The sequence below is a fragment of the Poromitra crassiceps genome, assembly GCF_964638095.1.
Source record: "Poromitra crassiceps genome assembly, chromosome: 4".
NCBI classification, from domain to species: domain Eukaryota; kingdom Metazoa; phylum Chordata; class Actinopteri; order Beryciformes; family Melamphaidae; genus Poromitra; species Poromitra crassiceps.
The window spans coordinates 11,298,915-11,321,302 of NC_139626.1; the positions used below are offsets into that span (position 1 = coordinate 11,298,915).

The 22,388-nt window shown below is 46.8% G+C and overlaps 1 protein-coding gene across 1 annotated transcript in view; it reads right to left on the minus strand.

The window, feature by feature from the left end:
- Positions 1–22,388, minus strand: part of adkb (adenosine kinase b) — a 136,384-nt gene that overhangs the window by 33,137 nt on the left and 80,859 nt on the right. The window contains exon 6 of the mRNA XM_083634681.1: positions 1,198–1,368. Coding sequence (XP_083490807.1) covers positions 1,198–1,368 — 171 coding nt within the window. The remainder of the gene's footprint in view (positions 1–1,197; positions 1,369–22,388) is intronic.

The window sequence follows — 22,388 nt, forward strand, 5'->3', positions numbered from 1 at the left end:
TACTTTGCCGCTCCTAACGAGCTCCGATCCCGGGGAGCAAGCCCCGACAGAGTCTCACAGAGATAATCTCCTTCAACAAACGCACGTTGTAATTATCCCTCGTCATTAAACTGTAATGACGGGAGGTGTGAGCAAACTTCTTAAGCAAACAGTCACAGTGCCACCCACCCGAAAAATACATCACGTCTGCAAAATGTACCTACACCCTGCTGGAGGAGACACAACTCACTCCTCACGGCAATTAGGAGAGAGAGAGAGGGAGAGGTGGGGGGAGAGAGAGAGAGAGGGAGAGAGAGAGGGAGAGGGAGAGAGAGAGAGAGAGAGGGAGGGGGAGAGAGAGACAGACAGAGAGAGAGTGGGGGGGGGAGAGAGAGAGGGGGAGAGAGAGAGAGAGAGAGAGAGGGAGAGAGAGGGAGGGGGGGGGAGAGACAGACAGAGAGAGAGTGGGGGGAAGAGAGAGAGAGAGAGATGGGGAGAGAGAGTGGTGCATATGCAAAAGGGAGGTCTTGTGGAGCTTATGGAGGGAGAGAAAGGAAAAGAGGGGATAAGCTGAAGTCAGCAACAGCAATAAATCCTCAAATGCTGAAGCCGTTTCTTCCAATTCTATCGTGGTCTGTGGAGCCCATCTCCAACCCCAAGAAAGTCTCTGTTTAGTAGCTTTAGCAGCAGGGAGGTGAGTTCAGTCCAGATACATGCCCCGCAGCCCTCACCACCCCCTCTCCATCTATACAAAGCCCAGCCCCCCCCCCCCCCCCCCCCCCAAAGGTGCCGTTTGTCGGGGCGGTACCTCCGAAGTCGGGGCGGCCCCGTCAGAGGAGACTTCCCAGCAGCACCGCAGCCCGTGACCACAGCTCGACCTCCAGCCCACCACTCGCTTCCACACGGAGCCAGAACAATCAATAGATTAACTGGCATGAGACGCTGACGCGATTAAGATGAATGATTATTACCGGGCTAATTCTGATCCATCTCTTTATGGGACAGTGGCTAAGTGAAAAGTTAAATGGCTACTGGGGGAAGAGTGGAGAGGAGTGAGAGTGGACGGACTCAACAAGGTGAGAGGATAAGATCTTTGAGATGTAGTCACATGCACACACAAGACAGACCCACACCTAAAGCAGAACAATGTGTTCTGAACGTAGTGGACAGAGTAGATCTCTCCTAGAGGCCCCCTGTCAAACGTCCTGTTTCACTTACCGTCTCGTTGCCAAACAAGATGTCGACGTAGGGCATGACCTTCATCAAAGGCTCCTTAAAGAACTGGCTGATGAACGGTGCCGAGAGGTTCATGCAGAAGACTTTGTTGTTGTCGGACGCGTGCTTAGCCACCTTCAGGATGGACTCCGGGGACACGGTCAGGAAAAAACCCTGGAAAAAACAAAGAGAATTATATTCACTCGCATAATGTTCTCAGTGTTTTAACCAAACACAATAAGGACCATCTCCCCCACAGCACCGGTGCACAGACAGCATCGTCTGTGGGCCTGACTGGGCCAGAATGGACTCAACTAACAGGGCCTCCCTTTGGTGCTAAGAGACTTCAAAACTGCTAATTTGTGGCTTTTGGATTTCTGACAAGGCAATTTTAGGGTGACGAGGCACGGTATTATTAAAATAACACATCTGAGGAGAAGAAGAAGAAGAAGAAAAACAACCAGCAGTAGCTCTCTTAAAGCATTTATCTGACATGGTTTCTTGGAACATACACAGTGCAACAAAGAAAGAGGAAAAAGGCAGGAAAAAATGCATCCAGGACAAAGCTTGTGGCCGCGCTCCAAGGCTTGTACTGGAGGAAGCAACATGCACGTATCCGATGATCGGGGGAACAAAAGTCTTGTCTGGACTCTCCTTACTTGGAAACAAGAGAGGCAGGTCCACTCTTTGTGTGAATGAATACAAATCAGGTAAGAAAACACCTTTGTGTTTCAGGTTGAAACCTGAAGCGAGACTCTCCTGCAAACCGCACAAAAACACTCCTCCTTTGATACTGATCTTCTTAACCTTGTTTTTCAGCAACAAGCTTCTCTATAAAACCACTGTGTCACAATAGGGGCCGGGGGAAAGCGGTCGCGTCGGCGGCGTCGCGGGGAGGAGGTGGGGGGAGAAGAAGTTTCTGCATGGTGATACATTTAATCTGGCTGAAAAGCTTCCATTGTGGGCAACAGTGCACTTCTCATTAAAACACGTATGACATTTGCAGCAATGGAAGAGCGACCTTCACGCAAAAGAATGGGCGATAATAGCGGCGAGTGGAGGGTGACCGTGTAGTCAATCAAATGTACAAGGCATTACAACTCAGCGGTGCCAAGTGGCTGAATACTTTATTACACATTAAATAGCGTCTTTCAACTCGCTAACCTTCTCAGGACTTGACAGCACTGCGTGATGATGGGCATGTGTGTGGGGGTTTTCGGGGGGGGGGGGACGTCTTGAAGTTTAGGACTTGGGTCAGTGCAGGGGAGGGGGTTGCTGACTGTGTTATGGTACCATCTGTTGTTAGACCAAAGGTGTTCTGAATGGGTCCGCCAACACAAAAGGAACCCACTCCGGGCTAATGGCCCATCATTGACCCTGACATTTTTCTTTTGCCGTGTGCCAGTGTGTCAGAGGAGGGGAAGATTGTTTTCTGACACAAATGGTCTTTTTGTAGTTGGAAATAAACTGTCATGGTTACCATAATGTTGGCGCTGATCAAAGGGCCCACGGCTCGATCAAATATCCTGAAGGGCTGGTGAACTTTAAAAGCCGTGCCTCTCTAATCGCACACTGGCTCCGTGTCATTTCGCTCTAAAACGTCACGTTCCCTGCCAACGCCGTGGCATTAGATTGCACAGAACTCTAAACTGTGAACCAGAATCCAAACCCCTTTAGATGATTTCTGGGTCAATTGTATGCATTCATGTAGAGTATGGTATATCTAGTTTTTTAGTAAGATTAACCACTCGATTACTTATGGACTTAACTCAAGGCATTGTTTTCCCTTCAAGGCACTGAAGTGTTCTCAGTATGTTTCTCAATTTTTATTTTTTATTTTTATTTTTTTAACCCATTGATACCTGATGCAGCATTTGCGTGTATATCCCTCATTTGTGTGTGTATCCCTTTAATCCCATACGCGAACCACATATGACGCGGTTCGCGGGCTTAAAGGGATACACACACAAATGCTGCATCAGGTATCAATGGGTTAATCAAGTTTTCTCTTGTTTTTCCCATTTTCTCCATAATTGTACTTGGCCAATTCCTCCTGCTGTCCCGGTCATTGCTCCACCCCCTCTGCCGATCGGGGTAGAGCCGTACAGGTGTAGTCGCGTCTTTTCACCTGAGAGGCGAGGTGTTTCACCGGCAGTACGTAGTGCTATTCCCCCCCAGTTCCCTTCCCCAGCCAAACAGACCGACCAGAGGAGGGGCTAGTGCAGCGACCAGGACACATACCCCGCCCACCGGCTTCCCACCCACAGACACGGCCAATTGTCTCTATAGGAACGTTTGACCAAGCCGGAAGTACCGCTGCCGGGAATTGAACCTGGGTCTCCGCAGTTAGTGGTAGGCAGATGCTTTTATCTTGTAGTTTCTAAAAATCTTGTATTTTCTTTTATATAATAATAATATATATAATAATATATATATATATATATATATTAAAAGGTTTTTGTTTCTGTGTTTTAAGCAACAGAAAAGCTTAAAGAATCCTGTTCATAAAATAATGCAGGATTGTCTTTTCTAGTAGACTCCAAAGATTGCGAGCCCCAGTGGCTTGTGGGAAAAGGCAGGAGTCTGGGCCATGCGAGATCCCAGTTGCCGACAGGACTTTAGTCTCAATGCGGACTAAGAAATAGGAGAAGTTAAGTCTTTAGTGCTGCGGTGCAGATCATGTATCAAGAAGAGCAGATCCAGTTTCCCAGGTGTCAGAGAGCCTTGTGAAGTCGGGTGACGATCACATTTCCAGGTCAGCATGATCAAAGTGCTGGGTACACTTCATACAATTTCCATCCAGCCAAAACATTGAATCAAGTGTTCAGAAAGGCTTTTTCCTGGCAACCAATAATGCGCAGCAATGCTTGGCCGTGTCGGCCCGGCAATTTGAGGGAAAGAGTTGGAAGCAAAACACATCCATTTTCAGTGTTTACCCTAAACGAGAAATGACTTCCACTTTACTCACACAAAGAGAATGTCTAAATGCTATGTCTGAGATGAAATGTGTGGCCGTCTAACCATAGAGGTCTCACTCCAGTCTGAAAGCAGCAGTCACACTTTCTCTGCATTGTGTGGCTGTTTTTCCCGGGGGCTCCTCACATCTGAGAAGCCGGGTGTGATGGATGGCATGGTGTCACTGGGCTTAAAATAAAAGTGGACATCTGAAGGGTAGAAATGATCTATTTTGGGAAGGGCATTTTCATTTGCGCCACCAGAGGTGGTCATGGAAAAGGAAACGCTTCCCCCCCCCCCCCCGGTCTATTTTAATTCAGCCCGGGTACGGGGGGGGGGGGGGGGGGGGCGTGTCTACAACACTGGATCATGACGCCTTTTGTTTGACACGTCCCATTACTCAGAGGAAAGGGGGAGGGGCTACAAACGATGGCCGCCTGGTTGCAAAGTGTAAATATGACCACTACATTTCGACTGGATTCCATCAAAATGCGCTCATCACGGCTCCTTTAGCGAGGGAGCTAATTTCCTCGTTGCCTGGAAAGCCCAGGCGGTTTCTATCACAGCGGTTCAAAGGCTGGCCCGGCCATGCCCTCCCTGTCATTACCATAGACAGCGCGCCCCCCCGTCATGATCTCTGGCGGGGAGGGTTCATTACACAGAATTAGATGTCACACAGATCAGAGCGCGCGTGATGCCACACACTGTTCCCCTCCTCGCTTATCTCTGTGAAGCGCCGCGGCGAGGTGGATCGATAGGCGAGGTTTGGAGCTTCGTTAGCCCAGTGTGACTCCGTCTCCATCAAGACACCTCTGGCACGCTACGCTGCTGTTGCCAACATGTATTCGACTCCCCCCCCCTCCTATATCCAAGGGCCTGCTGTGTTCGACACAAACACACACATCTAAACAGACCTTCACACATGAGGAGAGAGCGCAGGAATCAGTGTCAGTCTCTGGCTCGCTAGATAGGAGAAAGAGAGGACAAACACAGGGAAGTGAATAATGGTGCCACAAAGTGCCTTGAGTGGGTACTTTTTTTTTTTTGGGTACAAAGATGCAGGAGAGGGACTCTTTTAACCCATTGATACCTGATGCAGCATTTGTGTGTGTGTATCCCTTTAAGACCGCGAACCGCGTCGACGCGGTTCGCGGTCTTAAAGGGATACACACACAAATGAGGGATATACACGCAAATGCTGCATTCTCTTTTCCTCCCAAATGGTTTCAAAAGAAAATGCATGTGCTAAGCTACAAAGCCAGCGGGATTTTTTCGCCGCGCTAACAATGTTTTGTTTGCATCAGAATGGCCAGTTGGTTTCATTTAGAAACAAGTTCAATTAAGCCAAAAAGAACAAGATAACAAATGGACTTTGGGGGGGCGTGACGACGACGACTCGCAGCGTGATTCAGCATTCCTCCCCGGCACTTTTAGAATGTTTGATCTGACTGCAAGGCGATCCGACCGCACTGATAGCATCTGCCTCTTCCTCTTCTTCGTCTCCTCTCTCTAACATTAAGAATCATGTTCTGGTGAACCTTATCAGACATCTAGGAATTCATCCACTTCTTGTGAAGGAGCTGGAGGGAGGCCAACTGCACTGGAAACTAAGGGAGGCTGTGCTTTTAAAGGCCACTCGCAGGAGAGGGAAGGGGGTATCATGTCAGCCAGAGTCTCCCGGGCAACATAAATGTGCCACAAACGCTGGATTTAACAACTGGGCAGAAACATTACTTACTGCTACACTATGACTACTATCTCTGGTTTAAAAATTACTCCATTTCCTAAAGTAGCAGATATTTTCCCCCCGATGTTGCGAAGGTCTCCCGCGGCCCATATGAAACATAGAGATGCACCTAGAAGGTCGTGGCGGTAACCAAACATACCTGGCCAAGGTCACCCTAATGAGCGTGGATAAAACAAGGCATTACGAGCCGAGCGCAGAACACTTCAGGGGAGTGTGTGTCACACGGCCAGCCTGCAATTTGTACGGCCATCAGAGAACATAATTACATTAACCTTAGCTGCCTGCACGGCATAAAAGTAATGGAGCAAACTACTCGCACGGATTTTAAAAAAAAAAGAAGAAAAATTGTGATTTGACCCAAGCGTGAGGTAAAAATGTTGCTGGCATCACAACGTTAAGAAAGAATCGGGTGTGATTTAAGCGGGGATCTCACTCACGGTAATTTGAGATCAGCGTCGGGGTCTGCTCAGATGGCTGGCTTTTGCTCTCCTGTCAAGCTCCACAGTTTCAAAAAAATGTGTTGGCCAGGCTAAGAGGCCAGCCTGAGAGGGAGACGCCATGCCAAGGAATGTACTTAAGATCTAAAACAGACAAGATTTCAAGCCAAGAGCATTTAAATGCCAATACTAATCCACAAAATAATTCGGTGCATAGCACAAACTGGCTCTCCGTTACAGATACCATATGTTGTTACCCCCGTAAAGAGATGGGAAGGGGGGGGGGGGGGATCAAGTCAAGTAGAGATGCTTTTCTCCTCCTCTCCTAAAACTATTATGTTGCTTATGAAAAAGGAGCAGAATAAAGCACACACAGACGTTCATGTTCCCCGGCAGTAAGTTGATCTTACACCTTGGTTGACTTGTGTTTTGCCTTGTTTGACTGGGAGCTTAAGCAGGAACAAACCGTTTGGTTTGCAGGGAGTTAAAACTCGCTAATGCATACACTCTCAAGTGTCCTTGTCTGCCACACTGCACTTAATTAGCATTTTAGTGCGAGCAGTTCTCTCTCCTTCAGTACCTCTGAAGGGGAAACATCACTCTGACACAACCACACACAACCACACACGCACACACGTGCACACACACACACACACACGGGCACACACACACACACTTGCACGCACACACACGTGCGTGCAAGTACAGCATGTACAGTACAGCTATCTTAGCGAGGACATTCATTGACATAATGCATTCCCTAGTCCCTAACCCTAAACTTCACCATCACAACTAAATGCCTAACCCTTACCTTAACCTAAACCCAAGTCCAACCTAACCCTTAAAACTATGCTTAAAACCAAGTCTTAACCTTCAAACAAGCTCTTTGAAGGTGTTTGAGAAAGTGAGGACCGGCTAAAAAGTGTCTCTACTTCCTGCAGGTATAAAATGCAAATTGGTCCTCACTAAGATAGCTATACAAGCACACACACACACACACACACACACACACGCAGGCAGGCAGGCAGGCAGGCAGGCACGCACGCATGCACACACGCACACACACACACACACACACACACACACACACACACGCAGGCAGGCAGGCAGGCAGGCAGGCACGCACGCACGCACGCACACACACGCGAACACACACACACACACACACACACACACACACACACACACACACACACACACACAGACACGCACACATATTTCTGGAGTCAAGTTGGAGCTCCTGCCGTTCCTACACTACATCAGTACAGGATGGGGGAATGGAAGAAGCGTTGGTGGGGGTTGATGGAAAATGGAGTAAAAGTCTGCAAAACACACCTATGTGGAAACAGATGTTGAGACTTCAGACTTGTCTCTGCTGAATGGGCTTGAAAGGACATATTAATATATGGGTCAGATGTATAAAGCAGGGGTTCAACGTTGGGGTGCCTACACTGCCGAGCGGGGGTTTCCAGTTTCAACGGCTTGGTAACCGCAGAGGTTGCGCCGCAGACAGAAACCAAATCTCGTCAGACATTCCCCAACGCCGTCGTCGCACAGAAGTGAACATTTCCAAATGTGCCACTCCGTGGATGTCAATGAATTAGCGCACTTAACGTAAACGCCAGGACGGGGGCGCCGACGAGACAATCTCTCACTGTTCGCAAGTCACTCCGGTGAGGGGCTAGCGCAGCAGGTTGGAAAATTGCAGGTAATTGCTGAAGCCATTGAATCAAATTTGGTCTTGGTTGAAAGACTAAAATAACAAAGCTCTGATTGCTGAGAAGACAAGGGCAGGGTGCTCGGAGGCCCTGTTGCTTAGAGTTAATTTGATACATATTTCTCCCCGTTGAAAAGTCGGAGGAACTGGCAAGAGAGCGCGCTCTCCCTCCAAATACCCTCCATCTGCCAGAGTGCATTTAAAGACCAAATGAACCCAACGGAGCCCAAGTGGCGCGTGGGTCGGAGTCACGTTTCAGACTGAAAAACATAACTTGTCTGAGATGACAGGCTGAGAGGCGGGCCATAGTAGCATGTCGATGATTTGATTGGACAATTCTGCGGACTGGATTTTTATCTTTTGCCAATCCTGGCGTGTTGCCGTGTTCCGCCCCCCAAATCGAGTGGGGATTCAGCGTCTTGCGGCGCTCACCTCGGGAAGAGCCAGGTGACGCGAGGTTAGTGGAGCTACGCGAGAGTTCGGCCTTAACAACGTTAACTAACGTTATCCTGGAATGCGAGTTTAACGAGCCAGTTAAATTTAGACATTACCGTTTGCTTTATTTTGTTACATACAATTGGCCAAGTTAGTAGTTAGTTTATGGGCTAGAAATTCTACCAGAATACAGACACTCCGTGCCATTTTCTCCTTCATTTGGAGGAGAAAATTATCCTGAAATAAAGATTGATTGACAGCTGCCATGTCGTGATCGGTCGTGATATGATTGGTTGAAATGGGGTAGAAATTTGATAGTACTATGTGACGTCAGCAAACTGTAGATGACTGTTATGAATGAAATCTTGAAAAATGAACCTTTGGTGTGAAAAAGTGTGGAAAAACTAAAGAAATTCGATTTTTGTGATTTGTTTTGGCATACATTAATAAATAGCTGCACTGAATACTAGGCCTGCACGATATGAGGAAAATCTGCGATGTGCGATAACATTTAAGCAATATAGCATGAGAGCCAGTGTGTTGTGGCAAATATATCCCGCTGATCAGCTGTTATCCCACGAGGCCGCAGCTGATCAGCGGGATATATGCCACAACACACGCTGCTCGAGTGCTATATTGCTTTTATAAAACGGTTTCCAAGTATGATAATATAATAATAATAATAATACTGTAGCGACCCAGAGTTTGACATGTCGGTGGCGATTACGACGTTACGTGAAGGCAGCGGACCAGCCAGTGTGTAGGGGACTTCCGGTCTCGGGTGGGGAGCCAGTCTGAAGATACGAGGAAGCCGACTGGACGTGTGTGTAGCTAGGAGCTGTGTGTGTGTAGCTAGGAGCTATGAGTGTGAACCGTGAATAAAGACTGTACCAAGTATTGCCTCTTCTCCTCCTCACTTAACGGTCCCGGGAGTGGGCTGTTACAATACTATAAGTCCGACTGGCATGGCATTCTGATAGAGTCAGTTGAAACACTACTGTAAGGCGGGACCGCAAGAATGTGCGGGTGATTTGATTGGATCGTTCTGGAGACTGAAGTTGACATTGGCCAATCCTGGCGCTTGCTGAGAAGCTGAGAGCTTTCTGGAAAGCCCCACACGCAGCTCGAGCACAGCGCTGCATTCTCACCGCTTGCTGAGAAGCTGAGTGCTTTCTGCAAAGCCCGACACCAACTAACGTTACGGGGTTAAATGCGGGGTTAACAGCCGTTTTTTTGCAAAGAAGACATTAGCCCGCGTCTATTCTTGTACAAAACATAATTTTCTGCGAAGTATTAGTAAAGTTATAAGCGAAGATCGGTTCACAAGGATCTGACAGCTGTCTCCGCCATTTGTTTTTTTTGAGGTAACCAAAGGCTTTTAGTAAGAGAGTTGCCATGGCAACCAATAACCCATGGCCATGGGTTATTGGAGTGGGTTATTGGATTTATACAATGGCTGTGAACCAATCAGATTGCTTGATTTGAGAGAGCCGTTTTATAATGTTCAATATAGCGATGACGATACGACTTGCGATAAATAAACAAATATTAAAGCAGCTACGAGCAACTTTTTCGATTGTTATTAAACAGTATAATTACAATATTGATGCATCACATCTTACCTATAATAGTAGCTGAGACCAAAGCCGTGTCAATCGGAGATTGCTCCCTTAGGTGATTATTAAGTCTGTGTCTGTCTAAACTCGCATCAACAGGGGGCTCTCTCTCTCTCTCTCCTACCGCCGGCCCGGCTACACCCGGAAGTGAAACGCGGAAGTGAAACCCGGAAGTGAAACGCAGCTGCCTGCCTACGCCGTTTGCGCTGCCTAGCAACATAACATAAACAATGTGAACGCCACGCATACTCTCGGGAACATCTCTCGTTATATTCTAACAGGTTTTTTGGAAGTTATTTTGTGGTTATGGCCGAAGTGGCTGCTGCAAACCGTTTCATTTCACTTCCTGATCTGCCCTGGCTACAGACAGACTAACACTGGCCGATTCACTCGGGGTTCAAGCGAGACTACTCTGCGTTGGTCTCGTCGACTATTAGAGGTAAGATGTGATGCATTGATATTAAATTTATACTGTTTAATAACAATCGAAAAAGTTGCTCGTAGCTGCTTTAAAGTATGCATATTAGCTATACAGTTCCTATGTCTTTCTGCTTTAATAATGCTAACATAGATCCCAAACATAGCCTATAGCCACTGAATAAAGAAATGAAATACACACTGACTCTAGTCTAGCTGAAACTACACACAGCGTGTTTGGGCTTTGGCAGAGGGGCGGAGTGCACTGTTGCAAGGGAAAGGTGTACGCTGGATTTACAACACAAGACAAAAATGATCAGTGGCTGAGTGGGAATGCATGACGCATGTAAATAAAACCACTTTTGTTATTCATTGCGTTTCAGGCAGTCTTTGCGATGTGTTTATTGCGCATGTTCATATTGCGACGACGATGAAAATACGATTAATTGTGCAGCTCTACTGAATACCCAGGTATTTGAACTAAAATGGGTTCAGCTGGACTTTAAGCAGCATGAGAAGCAAAGGGAGCGCCCCTCTCAACGCAGGCGCTGCTGTGTACCCACTGTTTGTCTCAACGCAGGCGCTGCTGTGTACCCACTGTTTGTCTCAACGCAGGCGCTGCTGTGTACCCACTGTTTGTCTCAATGCAGGCGCTGCTGTGTACCCACTGTTTGTCTCAATGCAGGCGCTGCTGTGTACCCACTGTTTGTCTCAATGCAGGCGCTGCTGTGTACCCACTGTTTGTCTCAATGCAGGCGCTGCTGTGTACCCACTGTTTGTCTCAATGCAGGCGCTGCTGTGTACCCACTGTTTGTCTCAATGCAGGCGCTGCTGTGTACCCACTGTTTGTCTCAATGCAGGCGCTGCTGTGTACCCACTGTTTGTCTCAATGCAGGCGCTGCTGTGTACCCACTGTTTGTCTCAATGCAGGCGCTGCTGTGTACCCACTGTTTGTCTCAATGCAGGCGCTGCTGTGTACCCACTGTTTGTCTCAATGCAGGCGCTGCTGTGTACCCACTGTTTGGAGTAGAGGACACGGGCCTGCTTCAACTCAGTCTATTAATAACTTGTGACTGTGTGAAAACAGGAGAGCACATGGCGAGGAGACAACGCTCAATTATTCATGCCTGTTTAAAAAATCATCTAATTGCAACTGTAATATGATGGCCCCGGATGAAAACACAAACAGCTATCAACAGCTTTTCGCCTAATCGCCAAATTAGAATTTGAAATGAGTAGAGCGAGAGTCGTAGACGACTGCAGCAGCTTTCCAAAGTACAAACCACAATATCATTTTAATACTCATTTTCAGCATGATTACTTGTCGGGTACGAATGGACGATATGAGTCATTTTCTGGATATTAACACGATATTTTATTTTAGTCTATGGATAATTCTGGGGGGAAAAACGACACTGTTAAGATTTTACAGACTTTAAAACGGCAGACATATTTTACAGACTTTGTAAGTGTCAATATAATCAAATGGATTTCCCCACGCAATTTTGTAACCGCTGACAACATATCAGCAATATTAAATAGTGTTGCACTCATAGTTCTTACAAACCTTGAGATTCCACTGGTCCCAAACAGAACTAATACTCAATCCTGGTATTGGTACACCACTAAAATCAAGTTGGGGAAAAATCAATTGCCTCGAGGCAAGAAGTGTGAACTTTCATACCCTTAGCGCAGTTTCCTTGAAACTGGAGGTCCTAAATGAAATCAAGCAAACCCAATCCACTGTGCAATTGTGCAGACAAAAAATGACATGCTCTATAAAATGACTACTCGTAAGAAATACCACCAAGGCCAGTAAACGTTAAGAGTTCCTTTATTTATTCCCTGTGTTTTTCTCTCCCCTGCGCTGTGATGACACTAGGAGTCGACTGCGATCGTCTTTGTTTGCTTCAGCGTGAGGGAGGAGATATATTGAGTGCACACACAGATGATGTAAACACACGGTGAGGAAGAGCATGGGGCAGAAACACAGAGCCAGACAGTTCACCACTCATATCGATGCAAGCATCATCTCTTTCCACGGGATCTGGATTCAAATCAGGATGTTGTTGCCGCCGCAGTCGTTGTTGTTTAAGAGAAGGGGCCGGTTTCTGTCCAAAAGGGCGTCTGGGTAGTGCAGCGCTAGATTCTCTGCCTACCAACACGAGGGTCGCAGGTTCGAGCCCCCGCCCGTGTTACCTCCGGCTTGGTCGGGCGTCCATACAGGCACAATTGGCCGTGTCTGCGGGTGGGAAGCCGGATTTAGGGGTATGTGTCCTGGTCACTGCACTAGTGCCTCCCTGGCTGTTTAGGGGGGAGGGGAACTGGGGGGAATAGCGTGATCCTCCCACATGCTAGGTCCTGCCAGTGAAACTCCTCCTTGCCAGGTGAGAAGAAAGCGGTTGGCGACTGCACATGTATCGGAGGGAGCATGTGCTAGTCTACAACTCTTCCAGATCGGCAGAGGGGGTGGAGCAACGACAGGGACAATAGAAGAGGGAATTGGGCAAGTACAATTGGGCAGAAAATGGGGTGGAGGGAGGAGGCACTTTCCTCACTGCACATGGCTAATCCCAGCTGATGGAGAAACCACAGTGGGACTTCAAAATCTGAGTGATCAAAGAAATAAAATGGCAGAGGCTGTAAGACGCTGCAGCGTCTTTCAACTTTTAAAAGATAACACAGCTGAAAAAAAGTCATTCACCAATCTCTCTCATTCACCAATCTCTCTGTGAGTTAAAGTCATTCACCAATCTCTCTGTGAGTTAAAGTCATTCACCAATCTCTGTGTGAGTTAAAGTCATTCACCAATCTCTGTGTGAGTTAAAGTCATTCACCAATCTCTGTGTGAGTTAAAGTCATTCATCAATCTCTGTGTGAGTTAAAGTCATTCACCAATCTCTGTGTGAGTTAAAGTCATTCACCAATCTCTGTGTGAGTTAAAGTCATTCACCAATCTCTCTGTGAGTTAAAGTCATTCACCAATCTCTCTGTGAGTTAAAGTCATTCACCAATCTCTGTGTGAGTTAAAGTCATTCATCAATCTCTGTGTGAGTTAAAGTCATTCACCAATCTCTCTGTGAGTTAAAGTCATTCACCAATCTCTGTGTGAGTTAAAGTCATTCACCAATCTCTGTGTGAGTTAAAGTCATTCACCAATCTCTGTGTGAATTAAAGTCATTCACCAATCTCTGTGTGAATTAAAGTCATTCACAAATCTCTCTGTGAATTAAAGTCATTCACCAATCTCTGTGTGAGTTAAAGTCATTCACCAATCTCTGTGTGAGTTAAAGTCATTCACCAATCTCTCTGTGAGTTAAAGTCATTCACCAATCTCTCTGTGTGAGTTAAAGTCATTCACCAATCTCTGTGTGAGTTAAAGTCATTCACCAATCTCTCTGTGAGTCAAAGTCATTCACCAATCTCTCTGTGAGTTAAAGTCATTCACTAATCTCTCTGTGAGTTAAAGTCATTCACCAATCTCTGTGTGAGTTAAAGTCATTCACCAATCTCTCTGTGAGTCAAAGTCATTCACCAATCTCTCTGTGAGTTAAAGTCATTCACTAATCTCTCTGTGAGTTAAAGTCATTCACCAATCTCTGTGTGAGTCAAAGTCATTCACCAATCTCTCTGTGAGTTAAAGTCATTCACCAATCTCTCTGTGAGTTAAAGTCATTCACCAATCTCTGTGTGAATTAAAGTCATTCACCAATCTCTGTGTGAATTAAAGTCATTCACCAATCTCTGTGTGAGTTAAAGTCATTCACCAATCTCTGTGTGAGTTAAAGTCATTCACCAATCTCTGTGTGAGTTAAAGTCATTCACCAATCTCTGTGTGAGTTAAAGTCATTCACCAATCTCTCTGTGAGTTAAAGTCATTCACCAATCTCTGTGTGAATTAAAGTCATTCACCAATCTCTGTGTGAATTAAAGTCATTCACCAATCTCTGTGTGAGTTAAAGTCATTCACCAATCTCTGTGTGAGTTAAAGTCATTCACAAATCTCTGTGTGAGTTAAAGTCATTCACCAATCTCTGTGTGAGTTAAAGTCATTCACCAATCTCTCTGTGAGTTAAAGTCATTCACCAATCTCTCTGTGAGTTAAAGTCATTCACCAATCTCTCTGTGAGTTATTGTGAAAGAGCTGTTCTTCACTGGACTCTTTCTTTCTCTGATCACTGCTGTACTAAGAGCCTCGTCCACTGGGGCTCGGCATCTTGGAATCAAGATAGATTTAAGTGCAACCAGGAAATACAAATCTTTCTAACAAAAAACAAAACATAGACAAAAACGATTTTGCTTGTAGGCGTCGTGGAAGTCTGCCAAAAGTACAAGAAACAGGATGAGTTGTAAATTTAAAATGAAAACTAATCAAAAACATTGTGATCCTTTCCTCGTCGTAACAATAAAAAACGATGTAAACATTGCCAGTGCGGCGCACTAGTGTTCATATTACTTCTATGTAGGACAAGATGATACACCAGGACAATGTCTACTAGGCCCACAAACTGCTCACCACTGTGTTTGCGATGACACAACACTAGTATCAATAGAACCAAATGAGTCTCTCAGAAGGACGCGTTGGCTCTCGCAATGTGCACATGCTCCCGCCTACCTAGCATTGTGCTTCGGCAGGTCTCAAAGTTAGTAAAATAAGCTCTCGACTTTTATACCATCTGGCAGCCAGTCTCTCTCTCGTAACGGGACAAGCCCCGTCTTTTATTGTCACACGAACACCACAACACATGCATGCGGCCACAACACACTCATGCTGACGGTGGCCGGTGGACCAGGTAGAGAAAATGGACGCTTCAAGAATTTCAAATGTATATATTTACCCCCCCCCCCTCTCATATTTATTTTCATTAATCTGTTTTTGTTGTTGTTGTTGTGATTTTTTTCCCCCTCTTTCTTTTCTTTTTCTTTTATGTGTCTTTGTGTACTGATATACTGCAATGTATGACATGATGTATGTGGTGTAATAGGCTAGGGGTTCTCGTGGGATGGGTTTTTGTTTAAAAGTGTCAAGTGTATTTAAATCTGTATTTTGAATTTTGTATGATATAGAGAAAACGAATAAAAAAACTTTGAACAAAAAAAAAGTTAGTAAAATAAAATAAGGAAGGATATCCGGTCAAAATAAGCCGGGATATCCGCTCATTTCCCCCAATCAAATGCCTCGGTTATGTTTCCGAGATTCGTGATTGGTAGAATACCATGGAACTTTCACCATTCGAAGATTGTGGAAGAGATAGACTGGCATGAGAGACTATAGCCAAAATGGTCTCCTATCTGTATGGATGGTAAACCTCTTTAGCCAAAGACCAATCACTTTCTTGCCTGCATGTGTATCATGACAAGTGGCTCTCAGACGGCCAGGAGAGCCATCCTCAACTTCCATATCAACATTTCTCTCCAATTTCATAGTACTTGAGGTCCATAAGTGCAGCATCCTCAATGAAACACATGGGCTGTGGAGTTCCACGCGGGCCTTCCCTCCAGAGAGAGCGCCTGCCAGTTCTCCGTGATTGGAGGACTCTTCTGTTTTCTTTTTGATTGGTGCACTAAGACATTACAAAAAGGACGTGTTAGAACATACAGACATTAGGACAAGACAGTACAACAGTTACTTTACCTCGGACCGGGATTTCAATCATGAGAGACCAGTGGGTCAAATTTAACCAGCAAGCTTTATTCACCAATGGCATGGCAACTGATTTTGGCGTAATGACTCCATGATAAGATGTCGCTCCTCTTGTGGTGAGAGAGGAGGGCATCAGCTCAGACTAGGATAGAGAATCCCCCACCTGTAGGGAATTCTTCAGGAGTCAAGAAGACGTTGGTGGACGTTCTTCATGCACGAGTTCCTCTTGCTCATCTTCAAAACCCGACATGGACATGCTGAGAGTGATGATCAATGCTGAGTGAACCTACAAATTACTGGCCACTTAAGAACGGGATGAAAGCAAAGCCGCGGACGATAGGAGAATGGGAGAAATAGCGAAACACAGCTACAGAGAAGACGATCAGCCCAACATATGACCAGCCACTGAGGTGAACAATCCGTGATAACCACGGCTATAGATACTGCACGCGTCCTCTTCGGTGATTGCCTCAGCAGACATCACAGATGACATCACAGCAGCAAGTATGACATCACCAATGTTTTGACGGATGTCATGGGCTGATTGGCTATGGAGGATGGGGTGATATATGGTGACGTGACTGGGTCTTCATTCTTGAAACTCGGTCCGTCAGACCCCATAAGTTTAAGTAGTGTTTTGTGAAATGACATGCTATTTAGCTGAGGCATGATCGTAACAGGGACGGCTAAAGAATAATGCCTGTGTTTTATATTTTATATAATTAACATTATTGTGTAATAACAATAGCAGCAGCAATAGCAACAATAAGATGACAATAAAAAAAATAGTAGTAGTAGTAGTAGTAGTAATAATAATAAGAACTATTATTATTATACTAGAGGACTCCTCTTCAAAGACTTCGTGAAATCAATAAGCAAAGAAATATGAAGAGAAACTTTTTTAAATTTCACGTGCAATATGTCACTCTCTGCTTGAAGAGTATCCATGACTTAATATACGCCCACACTTCTCAGAGCTTACCCGCAACATGAAGAATTAGCACTTAAGGAAAGAAATAAACGTATAAAGCTGCTCTGAGGGGGAAGGAGGTGGAAGGTTGGCTCCTAATTGCTGGAGGGGAGCGAAACCACGTTAGAGTAAACAAAGTCTGATCGATGGTGGGGATTATATCAGAAAGAGCCTCTGGCATTTAGCCAAGACGAGCAAACACCACCGCTCACTGTCTCCGCTACAGCTGGAAAAAATAGCCAAGCCAAAAGCTGGTAAGTTAAAAGCATTATATTTCACGGGAGGGGGGAGGGGGGGGGGGAGATATAGAGCATACTACAATGTCAGATATGACATGTAGCCAACTATATCATGGCTTGGCTATTTGTATCAGACAGAAATGCCAGTAGATAAGAGAGCAGTGTGTGTGTGTGTGTGTGTGTGTGTGTGTGTGTGTGTGTGTGTGTGTGTGTGTGTGTGTGTGCGTGCGTGTGTGTGTGTGTGTGTGAGTTTGATGGAAGGCTGCTCCGGCTAGGGGGCTGAGCTTTAGGTCAGGCTATACTCCCACAGTGCAGCGAGTGGAGCGCTAACAGCGCTGTGTGTGAAACCACTCCATCACCGCACGCACCAGTTCAATGCGCTGTTAGCCGGTCACGGCCGGGGAGGAAATGTATTTCTGTATATTCCCGGCTTCAATGTGGCAATTGCAATTCACATAAGCCACTTAAGCAAATCTGCAGAGAGGAGAGAGAAAAGGTATAAAACTGAGAAGGGCTTACGAGTTATTGGAGCCTTTTAAACACGACGAGGGCTCCTCATCCGACAGGTTTCTCTTTTTTCCCCCGGCCTTGTAAATTAGTTCACTCTATTGCCTTTTTAATCCCTGCAAAGGTATTAAAAAGTGAAAATAACGTAATTCATTACCTCTATCTGAAAGGTATAAGACTGAGCAAAACGCTCGCAAAAGTGCTTTGGTCTCAGTGGCAGGGATTTAAGGTAGGTATGTGCAAAATGTCAGCTATTCTGCCTGGGATGTCACGCAACACTGGAGCATTCGCACAAAAGGAACGGTAATAACCCCGCAAATTCATTCACTGACTTGCTTGAACTTGCGATGTAAATTAGCGGCTCTATGTACAGTATCGCTTTAGCCGCATCCGACAGGAGCGTGCTCTGCTCAATTTCAGCGCGGTCTCCATGTCGATAAGCAGGTGACGACTTGGAGAAAGCACTGATTATATTAGTTAATCCCCAAAGAAATTAGGGGGGGAGATTGATGAAAGCTTGCATATACTCGGCACAAAGCCCTGGGAGTCTCTAAAAGCTGTTACCATGGTGGTATCGCATTAGAATAACAAACATTTCCCCTGGATGTTGAACATGGCTTCCCAGTGAGCACAGCTCTCCCCGAGTCTCCCTCTCCCTCTCTCTCTCTCCTTCTCTTTCTCTCTCTCTCTCCTTCTCTCAAGCACCTGCCTTCACATTTTCCACTTCTAAAATTCCACCAGCCGCCTGGAAAGAGAGAGAGAGAGAGAGAGAGAGGGAGAGAGAGAGAGAGAGAGAGGGAGAGGTGAAATATGAAATTCAGTTACGAGAAAAGTTCAGTGCCAAAAAAAAATGACTTTTCTTCAAACCCGTAATAACTTTCCATGGGAATAGGGAGAAACTTAAAGAGAATAACACTTCCCCCTTGATTTTCTAGTCCGACCACTTTTTTAAGCAGGCAGTGAATTTCCTGGAGTGATAAGGGCTTAACCAATGTAATCCTCAGAGGGTCCTTCTCTGGCATGCCAGGAATAAAGAAACCTTTCCCTCTCTCTCTCAAAAAGAGAGAGAGAGAGAGGCAACAGTAGGTCCAAGAAACAAGGTGGAGACGTAGCGGGCCTGGAGATGCAGCTGGCCTGGAGACGCAGCGGGCCTGGAGACGCAGCGGGCCTGGAGAGGCAGCGGGCCTGGAGATGCAGCTGGCCTGGAGATGCAGCGAGCCTGGAGACGCAGCGGGCCTGGAGAGGCAGTGGGCCTGGAGACGCAGCAGGCCTGGAGATGCAGCGGGCCTGGAGACGCAGTGGGCCTGGAGAGGCAGCGGGCCTGGAGATGCAGCGGGCCTGGAGATGGCAGCGGGGGTGGAGACACAGCGGGCCTGGAGAGGCAGCGGGTCTGGAGATGCAGCGGGCCTGGAGACGCAGCGGGTCTGGAGAGGCAGCGGGCCTGGAGATGCAGCCGGCCTGGAGATGCAGCGGGTCTGGAGAGGCAGCGGGGGTGGAGACACAGCGGGCCTGGAGAGGCAGCGGGTCTGGAGATGCAGCGGGCCTGGAGACGCAGCGGGCCTGGAGAGGCAGCGGGCCCGGCATCGCCCACGCATCCCGGGGAATGCAAATGAGAATGTGTGGAAAGAGCAGCCGGACACGTCGCAGTTGGAGATCAACAGAGGAATATTGATATGACAACGCGAGGGGCTTCCCCCGGCCTCCGACGGCAGGGGCCACACTAGCCTGCTCTAATTGGCCGTCACGCAGGGGGGGCCACCTATAAATGTTTCACATCGTTCACACAGATTGATTCATTATCAGCGCCCTGACAGCAGGCTGGGTGGGCCGCGCCGAACTCTACCCATCTTCAACTGGTAGCATGTAAGTCACTCTTGCCGCGACAGGGCTGAATATATCATTCCGACCTTTCACTTTAGATATTGAAATGAGAGCCGGGAACATGACTTGCCACACTGCAGGACTGGCTGATGGAGCCGCATTTCAAATGCAAGAGCAGAGGGGATATTGCAATGATAGGTGACAGTGCAAGAGAGAAACATTAATAATTTACGAACAGCCTCCTCAGCCAGGGTACGCCGAGCTATGATGTGCTGTCATTCTCACAGCACAAGTCAAAGCCGGCTGGCTAGTTTGAGCTAAAAATATTCTCTTAATTGAGGAGGAATGTGGAAAATATATTCTAGCTGGGATTTCATGCAACACGTGTAGGAACATTAATAACTTCTGAATCCATTGACTGACTCACTTAAACTTGTGATATATATTAATGGCCAATTAACGGTCTCTATGTATCATGTTTGTATCATGATTATTACACAGATATTCACATAATAACAGATCTGCTGTTGATGTGGTCGCTGCGCTGCATGCTTGCACTAAGTCAAATGCCTCGTTTGTAATTGCTCACTGGCTATTAAAATTAATTTAGAATAATCCACTGTATAATAATAGTTTGCGACATACGAGAGGTAATAACATTATACAATCAACCACTCTTCCGTCTTCTAATGTGCTTATACTGACTTTTGAGTGCAATAACAAAGTGCATGGGCGTCTGGGTAGTGCAGCGGTAGATTCCCTGCCTACCAACACGAGGGTCGCAGGTTCGATCCCCGCGTTTACCTCCGGCTGTGTCTGCGGGTGGGAAGCCGGATTAAGGGTATGTGTGCCCTGGTCGCTGCATTAGTGCCTCCTCTGGTTGGTCGGGGCGCCTGTTCGGGGGGAGGGGAACTGGGGGGAATCCTCCGACATGCTATGTCCTGCTGGTGAATCTTCTCGCTGTCAGGTGAAAAGAAGTGTGTAGCGACTTCACATGTAGAGCAGAGGAGGGGGCGGAGCAACGACCAGGACGCCCTAGAAGGAAATTAGCCAAGTACAAATGGGGGAGTTTTTTAAATTATCATAAAAAAAAAACATGATAATTTAATGATTCAATAATATCCAGCATAAACGTATCTGTTCATAAAAAAAAAGAACTGCTCGACTTTACACAGACAGGCTGCTGGAAGATCACTGGCAGCCATTGAAGAGCCGTGAGAAAGGCAGTTGAGCATCTCGGCTTCTCTCTGGGTGGTTGCTTACATGTGGTTGACACATTTGCATCTTCAAAGATGCACACAGACAAACGCAACATGTGTGAGAAGGTCTGGGCGGCATGTGGAAAACCCCAGTCCTTCTTCCTCTGAAGAGGTTTCCTCCCCCCCCCTCCACCGCCCACACCCCCCTCACCCCCTTCCCTCACACACACAAGACCATACACAACGTTTCGAGGGCCCGGCTATTATCTGTCGGGCGTTTCAATCGAAAGTCGGCTCTATAGTGACTTGTAAACAAGCCGCTTGGACGGACTGCATGCATGGAAAATGGATGCTGTAACTGTGCTGCATCAAACCAAATCAAGAAAGAAACCACTGCAGGAAACGACAAATCAAGAACCACCACCACCATAACACAGCAACAACCATGACAGCAAACAGCGCTGCACAGTGCTGGAGCTCCAAGACTCATTCACTCACTGTCTCTTCCAATGAGCGTGAACAATGCGAGCAGAGAGCTGCCATTGTGCTGCCGAGCAGGAGAGAGTGCTCTCTGAATTGTGGGTAAATTACAAACGGGGGCCCTGTGCAAATGAGACATGATGGCTTCATAATACGCCTGAAGTGTCAGCTCCTCCACGAACCTATCCCCAAGGCTATCCTCGCCGATCGACGCTTTGAACTTCCAATTGATTCCCTGCCAAAAACCGCTGCAAAATCACGGCGCTGAAAAACAATCCTCCTGGCATTCCTGAACGCACACCGGCGTCGATGTTGACTCGGTCGTTGGCAACAACGACGGGGTTAGGTAACGCCACGGCGCTTTACGCACGCGCTTCCCCATACCACGGCGCACTTCATCTGTATCAAGGCACGTATCCGTTTTGGCACGAGACGTAACACTTGTGTCAGTGCTGCGCGGCACGCGCGTGTGTTTCGTGTGTGTGGTGTATTTTTAATTCAACCCCATTGAATGAGGTCCTTAAAGAAGATTAATATATCCCTGAAGTGTTTGTAGTGGGTTCTAATCCGGAGAGACCATTTGTTATGGAAGACGGAAGAGGACTGGAGGGAAACAGCTGGATTTCAAGAGGAACCGTTCCCGGGCTTCATTCCCCTCCTGATATTCATTTGGTGAGAGAATATGTCCAAATGCCATGGCAGCTCCAGCAGATTACAGCACAGAGAGGACTCATAAACGCAGACACAAATCCTGAACAATGTCTGGCATGTGTGCAACTGCGGAGCAATTTCATATTACAATATGACCTCTTACTCACGCATGAGTTTTGCTCGCAAAGAAATAAATTGCCTTGGCAATTTGGGACGCCTCCAAGGGTGCTGTTGGGCGCCGTTTGTCGGCGGCGCGTCCAGCGAAAGCCGGCCGACTAAAAAAAGACAAACTCAACCCAGGCGGGATGACCGGGGTCGAACACCTCCACTGAACCCGGAAAAAGTGACCACAACTGGGC